The sequence below is a fragment of the Diplotaxodon limnothrissa genome, linkage group LG12, assembly GCF_057381915.1.
Source record: "Diplotaxodon limnothrissa isolate DT_005_m linkage group LG12, D_limnothrissa_male_GT1.1, whole genome shotgun sequence".
Taxonomy (NCBI): Eukaryota; Metazoa; Chordata; class Actinopteri; order Cichliformes; family Cichlidae; genus Diplotaxodon; species Diplotaxodon limnothrissa.
This window is the reverse complement of record NC_140607.1, coordinates 15,823,196-15,832,111: the sequence shown is the minus strand read 5'-3', so window position 1 is coordinate 15,832,111 and position 8,916 is coordinate 15,823,196. Positions and strand designations below refer to the sequence as shown.

Sequence of the window (8,916 nt, the reverse complement as noted above, 5' to 3'; positions counted from 1 at the left end):
AAAAGCACTGACCAGGAATCAGTTTAGCCTGGGAAACGCAATGCAAGACTGAAAGAGGTCAGCAGTTACCACCGAACTGAGTCCAGTGCTGGTAATTGCGTGCTTGTAAGGGACAGAAAATGGCCATTTTTAAAAACGTAAAAACATTTTTACAACACATTTTTACAAATGTTTTTTTTTATTTGTTAAGTCTAAAACGAATGTTTTTTAATAATTTAATTAAATTACTATTATTATTAAGCAAAAAATAATTACAAAAAATATTGTGTTTTTACGTCATTAATTTAAAAACTACCAGTAATGTAATGTACTTTTGTCTTACTTTGTTTTTTACATTGTTCTTTGCCTGCGGGAGCACAGGGAACAGTGTGTTACAGGTAAGACTTATGAAATTACGTCACAGCAACATAAATCTAAGGGCATCTAAAATCCTATCATACAGTAACTATGAATTCATTTATCTACCAGGCCCTTTTCAACAAAGTTTAAGCCATTGCAAATTATTTTCAGGCAATGTCCCTTTAATGAAATGAACATCATATTAAGAACACAATATTTCATATGACCACAATAATACTGGGTTTTTGTAGGCTTGTGTAATTGCAAAATAGAGTACACTCCACTGGATATTTCAGTAAATGAAGACGATTGGGTTATTTACAAAATGCAACATTCAGTTATAAATAATTAAAGATCTGAATTATTGAAATCAAGCAACAAGCAGCTGTGGCTCCATTCTTCAGCAACATAAAGGTTTTTCTTTGGCACAAAGAAAAATACATCAGAAATTAAACAGAATATTTTAGTGCCCTGATTATTTTTCCTTTTAAATAAAGACATTGTCTTGCATGCAACTTGCAAATTGGAAATTGTTAACAAAAGCATAGTTACTGATAGAGAGGCAACATTAAGATTATATGTATACCTATCGCCCATGATATTAAATGAACCAGACAAGTCTATCTTTCTAATCAACAAAATCATACCACTCCTATATAATAAAATATGACAAAGAAAGAGCATATTATGACACAGCAACAAGTGTAACAACACAGGGTGTGGTGCCCAGAGAACAATGGAGAAACGTGGCAATGAGGTGCGTAGCAGAAATACTATTTCCTGTTAATGTAATTTCCTGAATTGCAAGTGCATTAAAAAGCTCATAAAACAGAAGTATGGCTTTGGATTTGTGAGTCAACTCAAGGCAATACTACGGTGGCCCCTAAATTACAAACAGCTCGACCTCCACAATCAAAAACCTGCTAAATACAGCTTAAAGGAAATCTCAATCCAGGTTCCTCTGCTATCCAGGAGGGGGCAGTCATTCAGGTATTAGATCAGACAAGGTCTGAGTGGGTATATTGTGAATTTATCACACAAGAGAAGCTCCAGCAGTGCTGATAGGAGTACATAGAAATGAAAAGGAAACATTTTTTTATATTTAAAAGTTTCGCATAGCCTTTTTATTTCACTCTGAGATTCTGTACAGCCACACTCACGCAAATCCTCTTCTGTTGAGTGAGCGCGCACACACACAACCACACACACACACACACACACGCACACACACACTGAAGCATAAACTTGCAGACAACATAGAAGTGCATACATGAGTAACACAACCAGTTATTCGAAGCGCACATAAGGGTGAAAGTTTTTCCACGGATTAAATGCATATAGCTTGACTTTGGAAATGGCCCATCTCATAAACCATTTCATGCTATAGTTGATATGCATAGAAAAATCACAATTAAAATATTAAAGCTTTCATTAGACATCTAAAATCAACATCATATGCCAATTTTAGAAATGACTTGTACATTTTTTTTATAAGATAAATGTGTATCTTATTTTTGAAAATGACAATAAAAACACCTGCCTTAGTATTTTTTTATTTTTTAAATCATTTCACAGCAAACTCTCTCAACGCTACTGAGGCAAAAGTACCAGTTTAGGGTCCTGGATGCCTTCATGATATTATATCTTAAATTAGATAATTATTAAGAGACCGTTGAAACATAACCCAGTCATTCAAGAGTTCATTAAGGACATGCATAGTTGTTCACATGTAAGCATAATTTACACCGTGGTTTCACTTTTCCACAAACCACTCTTCATTCCAACAGAGCTCTGTGATTGGTCTGTGCCACTCATGTCCTGCTCTAGTTCCAGCACAGAGTTTTTCAGGTTGCCATTTTGGCCAGCGGCCCCCGGCACAGTGGCGGTGTCGCCGTTCAGAGGGTAGGAGCAGCGCTTTGTTTCCGCAGAAGCTGCGACTTTTAAATTGTCTCTGCTGGCACATCGCCTCTGAGCGTTTTGCATGGCCACTCGGCTGGCCATCGATGGCAGCAGGGGGAATGGTTTGCGACTCCCGCTGCTGCCTCCATCGCTTCCCTCCGAGGGGCTCGTAGCTACTGATTCTCCCACTCGCTTCCCGTTTGTCAGCACGCTGGCCTGGTTCTCTGACAGACTGTGGTGAATGCTGCCATTCTCACTTGTGGCTTGTTTGTAAACAGCATGCGATGAACTGAGGTGGTCTAAACCTATGGGCCCTAAAGCTCCAAGACTGCCCCCACCTCCAGCAGCCCTTAGAGCTTTGAGACGATAGTGACCTCTGCCCTCGCCCCGATGATAGTATTGACTACTGCCTTGTTTAGTTCTGCTGCTCGCTTTCCTTCTCTGGGGCTGTCCTGGGGCTGCAGAGTTAATGGTGGGCAGAACATTGTTTGTAGGCTTGGTGATGTTGTCAGTACTGGTGCTAGTGTTGTTGCCCGTAGGAGCACGTGAAGTGCCGTTTGAATTGTCTTGTGTCGCCTGCAGCAGGTTGGTGAGCTTGCAAGGCCCTGGGCCCACGCTGCTGATCCCACTTGGTGTGGATGACGACCTAGCTGATGAGGAATTATGAGAGTCACCAGGTGGATGGCAGTTGATAAAAAGCTGGGATCCCTGTTCAGAGGTCTGGACCCCACTCCCAGTAGTGCAGGTATGGGTGTAGGTAGACATGGGATGAGGGCGTTGATAGCCTGGGCAACAAGCCAGCCAAGAGGTCTGGACATCTTGTCGCCGGAAGCAGTGGTGCACCACCAGAAAACCCCCCAAAACTGTTGCGACTATCCCATAGAGACAGCTAAACAACAAGCTAGTGTGACCTGTAAGCCACACTGCCATGGCTGCACAACACCACAGAGCCACAAACAGGAAGTGGGTGGCCACCAGCACAGAGAACTGTGTCTTGAGCGAATACTGATCCTCTGGAGACATAACAGGGTGTACAGGTCCAGTCACTGAGTCTGTGGAGAGCAGGCTGGTACTTCCTGCGAGCGCAGGATGGCTCTCGGTCACAGGAGAAGACAGAGTGGTTCCTGTGCATTCTTTGGCCCCACGGCGCCTCAAGCGAAAAACAGTGCACAGGAAATAGATCCAGGTCACCAACACCACCAGGCCAGCGGGGACAAAGAAAGACCCCAGGCTGGAGCGCCGGACCAGCCAGCAGCTGCAAGAGGCAGAAAAGATTGCAGGAGAGTCAGCACAAAACAAGGACATCTTTGTGTGTCATTCGCTTCAGCAGCAATCCAAACAACACAAAGTCAAGGGCCAAATGGCTCAAGGATAAAAAGAGAGGCACTTACTAAGGGCTGTTGTCTCCATAGTCGTTAACATTGACAGCTGCTGTGATCCCACAAATGATGAGAGGAACACCATCAGCTATCAAATAGAACCTTGAATAACAGAGAGACACATATCAAACTCATGCGATAAAAAGCGATTCTTGTGCATGTTTGACCTTCGGCTGCCATGATCTTTTTTCTTTTCCTTTTGGTGTTTTAATGTATTCCTGGCTCTCTATCATGTGCAGGGCTTTATGATCTTTGGCTGTCTTAGTAGGCACAGTGTTACATGGGTCAGCACAGACACCAGAATCTATGTTCTCATCTAATGTGGCTGAATAGGCAACAAATGGTGGCTGGAGGTCAGAGGCACAGTGTAGTATGAGCACAACCTCTAGATCACAGGAACAGAAAAGCAGGAAGAGAAGAAAATCGGGAATACTGGATATGATAGATATGCTCAGATTCATGACAACTCCCACTCATTCTCTTATGGTGGTCTCATGCCCCTTTCCCCCCTCCCCCTCCCCTTAGCCATTGGGCACAATAACCACCTTTGATCGTGCACACTTTGGGTGGTCACACACAAGAATTACAGCATCTGCCCAAAATATAAACCTTATTGACAACAAACAATAATCTCACAGTAAAGGAAGTGGGCGAAGGTGAGTTGAATCTTGTTCACTGACCTGAGCATAGGTCGTTGCGTAGGCGGAACAGGAGATTCTCCATCTGGTTGCCGGGGCATTCTCCACACAGCCTCTTTGTAAATCACCCTGGCGCTGACTCCAATCCACAGCAGGGTTGACAGCGAGGAGTAATGCAAGGCAATGCCAACCTGTCATGTAATGTTGTCAGATCAGACATCAATCTTAAATTCCTCTAAAAAAATGCAATACTTGAAATTCAAAACTTACTGCTTGGCAAACGACTGGATAGCTTGTTAAGCTTATGCCGCCTGCGTATATCGCTGTTGTCATTGCAATGTGGAAGCAGGTATTCAGCAATGTGTGCCAACTTTTTCTTGATATGCATATTGAACTATGGGAGAAGAGTAAGCTAATTAGATAATGAAGCAAAAAATAAATAAATAGTAGCGAGAAATTGCAAATACACTACAGTACCTGTGGTGCAGTATGTGTGTAATGATGATAGTAAAGAGGCAAAGGAGCAGAACTGCAGTGCAGGCATAGACCACTGGATGGAGCACCCTCACAGTCAGTGGGGAGCTAGGGAAGTCAGGTACCTCCTAGAAACCACAGAAGTCAAGTTAACTCTCATTTAGCCACGGTGATCTTGGATGAATCATTACATTTTTGAGCCTACCTGCAGAACGGCATAGTTGCTAAGCAGAGAGCAGCGCATGGTGGAGGTGTTGCTGTCACTGCGGACCAACTGGCAGCCCTCCTGACTCCAGCTTCCCTGCTTCTCCGGTCCCTTAAGGCTCCAATGGGCTGCCACGGCATCGGTACCAGGAGACAAGTGGCGGAGTGACACCCAGATGGGGTCTGAATTGTTCTGCATGCTGCAACCATCTGTCACAGAATGAAATTAATAAATAACTAAAAACCTACTGTTTACTGAATAGAATACCCAATGCATTCTACTTTCCACCTGGTTGTTTTTGTAAAAACAATTACATAAACTGGGGTATAAGTGCAAAGAAATGGATTGAAGGCTTTGTTTATATTTCATGATTGGTCGCTACAATTTGCAAAATGACTCTTGGCAAAGAGAGAGAAAAACCTGCCAAGGCAAAAACAAGCAACGAACAAAGAACAGTCCCAAGGTTTTTCTGGTGCAGTGGTTCAGACAAAGTAGCCTTTCATTATACTGAGTTTCACACAGTATCGGATCTGTAAAAATTATACCCGGGTTACGTTTGGTGAAGAAAGCAACTGTCCCATTTGACTGCAAGGGATTTTTCATATTTAATTAATTCAAATAAGCGCAAAGTGGTTCGTTCTTTGTTCATCCTGAAGCATAATTATGATGTTTGTAGCTGTCACAGAACAGAAGAATTACACTAATGTGTTTTATTATGATGCCTAAGCATACAGAGCATCCAAACACCCATGATTTTAACATTAAAACATTAACTTTAAATATGCATAAATAAATAAATAAATAAATAAATAAATAAATAAATAAATAAAAGGAGTCTCTTTAATATACTAAAGGTTTCCTTACCTAGGCCTACAAAGACTACAGGGCTGTTGACAGTGCGTCTGCGGGAGTGTTCAGTAGTGGTGCTCGAGTTCCCAGTCAAAGGAAAAAAGCTGCCTGTTCGAAAGGCTACAAACTGCAGTTTACAGTCTGCTGCAGCATCCGAAGCAAACAGATTAGCTGGAAGAGTCACCGAGGCCAAGGCTACAGAATTCTGGAGAATTAAAAAAGGTGTAAGTCACACAAGAAGCCAAACTGCAAATGTTGATTGTATCAAAATCCTTCATTAAACCTAAACTGTCCGTGTCTATATGATGTGGTTATTAATGAAGTAGACAGAACAGGCGGATGCAAGAAGGCATACATAAGCCTCACCTTTAGGAAAAAATTGTTGAGAGAGGTGTTATGGGCACCAGTGCTACAGTGGACGCGAAGCTGCTGTTCATGGCCAGACTCTGACGTTTCCATTCCCAGGTTGCCCACTGACACCTCACGCTGCTGATGCGCAGTACAAGTTATCCCAGTGAAGTGGGCAGGTTGAATTAGATGGGCTTCCATCACAATGTTCTTAGACATCTGTAAACATGAAGTCACCCAGGCAAGGTAAACACCCTGACACTTTCATTTAAACATTACTATGGGTTTTGTTGCATTACACAGACAATTTCACACAGAAATATGATTAAAGACATGCACCGCTCTTCTAAATCACACACACATGCATTTCCTACTGCATGAATGAACTATAGAAAGATTTCACAGGTTTCACAGCAAGCATGCTCTGTTGAAAATCACATGATAAATATATAAAAAACAGTTAATAGTTCCCACCATGGAAAATTCTTTAGCATTACTGTGTAGCTGAGACCAAGCCAATGTCTCAAGGGAGTTGACTATAGAACTACAGGCTCTCTTCTCTCTCTGGGCCAGAGCGAGAATCTGTTCATCCACCTGCATCAGGTTACTGCCCATCTCCACCATCACCGCCAACAACTGGAGCACAGGGAAATTTAAAAGGAGATTTAATAAGGAACTCTAGAGAATATATTACTACATTTACTTAAAGTGCCCTCACCTCTTTTATCTGTGTCACATATTCCATAAACTTCTCCATAATTTGCGCCATGTACAGTACATCGACCGAGTCAGTAAAACCAGCAGCCTCCAGGGTGTATGTGCGAACTTGATGTGCCACTGTGACAACATTGGATGCATTGATGGGCCTCTGAAAAGCAAGAGCGGAAATATGGTGAGGACATAAGGAGTCACGTCATGCTGCGAATGTTTATTGAACCAACATACTACGGCGGTGACAGCGCTGCGACTGACCAGGATGAAGGTATGCAAGACACGTGTGATGCCGTTGGTGTAGTGACAGTTTGAGTAGTCGCCATCCTCCCATTTTCCAGTACGGTCACAATAGCGAGAGGCTTTTTTCTGCTCCATGCCCCCCTCAACAGAAAGGGAAGGGTAACGCAGCTGCAGGCAGTACTGGTGGGAGGTAATTCCTGCCAGAGTTCTTGGCCACCTGTGGATAAATGCCAGAGAATAATGGCAACGCTGAATCTTTTTTTTAATATCGTATGTTCCATATTATAATATACAGGATATATTTAAAGCTTTAACTGACCTGAACTCCCCACGGTTGTTGACAACTTTATCTTCTGGACAGAAGGAGGCACTGTTCTCCAGTACCACTATCTCAACGGTGAGAGACTTGTTGCCCCTCCCAGTAGAAACCACACACTCCCACTCTCCACTGGCCTCCACATGCACATCGTATAGAATAAGCTCACTGGATAAAGATGATAGCGACAGCTCATTATAACACATCGTTAACACATAGTATTGTAACTAATAAAGCCTCTCCCTTTTTTTTTTTTTACTCAGGACTGTCTTTGCACTAAAACGAAAACAACTCATCTGATCTACTACTACTCTGTCTGCGTTGCTCTATTTACCACACCTGGTGATAAAGGTGCAGTCATGCACGACACTGCTCTCCAGCTGGACACCCATTTCTGGATCAGTGGTCACCGGCTGACCATTGTGACGCCAGTGTAAAGTGGTCATCTTGTCCACCAAGGCAGCAGCGCAGTGGAAGGGCAGCCGATCGCCTTTGAAGACCACCTGACGCTGAGACGGCAGCAGTGACATGGTGTGCAGCTCCAGAGGACCATCTGAGCAACACGGTGGGAAAAGATGCAGATGTGAAGGTTACACATCGCTCGGAACTGCTTGTGCTGCTCTCTCATTACCAAGCCTCAGCTACATTTTTCCACAGAAGCTATTATGAGTCTGCCGTTCTAGAGCAGACTGGATGCAGACTGCAGCAATTGGTAAATTCAACCCACAGGATTAGCTGTCAACACAACTCACTGAGCCTTTTGGAAATATGTCCCCGCAGAGCAGCGGGGATTGATTTTGTTCAACCCTTTTTTGGTCGGTTAATCCTTGAAATAGCTGAGATGAGCTTGAACTTCATAATGAGTGAACTGTTGCTATCATTCACAGTGCAACATTCTCTGAAATAAAGTGGTGAACCGCCTCATTCATATGCCTCACTGCTGCCAGGCTCTTACCACAGCTCAGATGGCCTTCCCTTAGTCCACGCAGGGGCTTTCCCCTCAGGCTCATGGGGTAGGCACACAGGGTTTCTTCCCCTAGCCGTGCTGGACTGCCGCGAAAGAAGTTCGGGACCCATTGCAGCTCGCAGTCACATGTTAGGTAGTCTGAGTTGAAGTTCCTGAAGAGAGAACCAATGTATTGTAAATAGTACTAACAGACCATCAAAGAACTTTGTGCTCCAATTTTGATGAGTTAAATTCTAACATTATTCTAATACTATTTAATTTGAATGTTAGCACTAATTAGCACGTATCCATATCTGTGTTTTGCACTTTGCTTGCTAAGCTAGCAAGTTCACTCTCTTCTCCTAATATGGTCCATTTTGACTCCACAAACACAAGATGACAAAATAACAAACACACGGGTTAAAAACAGCCACTTCACAAATATCTCATGCCCATGTCCATCTTTTATATACAGTCTGTGGTTCAGTTTTGAAATGTTTGTAGATAAACTTCAATGTTTCTTTACGGTAGCATAAATGATATGCTTTCAGTTTTTTTTTTAAAAAAAA

General features: G+C 42.9%; 1 protein-coding gene across 1 annotated transcript in view; it reads right to left on the bottom strand.

Moving 5' to 3' along the window:
- Positions 1-1,882: 1,882 nt before the first annotated feature.
- adgra2 (adhesion G protein-coupled receptor A2) overlaps positions 1,883-8,916 on the bottom strand; it is a 38,263-nt gene continuing 31,229 nt past the window's right edge. The window contains exons 6-19 of the mRNA XM_085368083.1: positions 8,357-8,520; positions 7,741-7,954; positions 7,405-7,569; positions 7,104-7,302; positions 6,850-6,999; positions 6,606-6,767; positions 6,150-6,350; positions 5,799-5,988; positions 4,935-5,143; positions 4,733-4,857; positions 4,526-4,649; positions 4,298-4,446; positions 3,630-3,719; positions 1,883-3,493 (exon numbers count right to left, since the gene is read on the bottom strand). Of these exons, the coding sequence (XP_085224209.1) occupies positions 2,080-3,493; positions 3,630-3,719; positions 4,298-4,446; positions 4,526-4,649; positions 4,733-4,857; positions 4,935-5,143; positions 5,799-5,988; positions 6,150-6,350; positions 6,606-6,767; positions 6,850-6,999; positions 7,104-7,302; positions 7,405-7,569; positions 7,741-7,954; positions 8,357-8,520 (3,556 nt within the window). The 3' untranslated portion in view covers positions 1,883-2,079. The remainder of the gene's footprint in view (positions 3,494-3,629; positions 3,720-4,297; positions 4,447-4,525; positions 4,650-4,732; positions 4,858-4,934; positions 5,144-5,798; positions 5,989-6,149; positions 6,351-6,605; positions 6,768-6,849; positions 7,000-7,103; positions 7,303-7,404; positions 7,570-7,740; positions 7,955-8,356; positions 8,521-8,916) is intronic.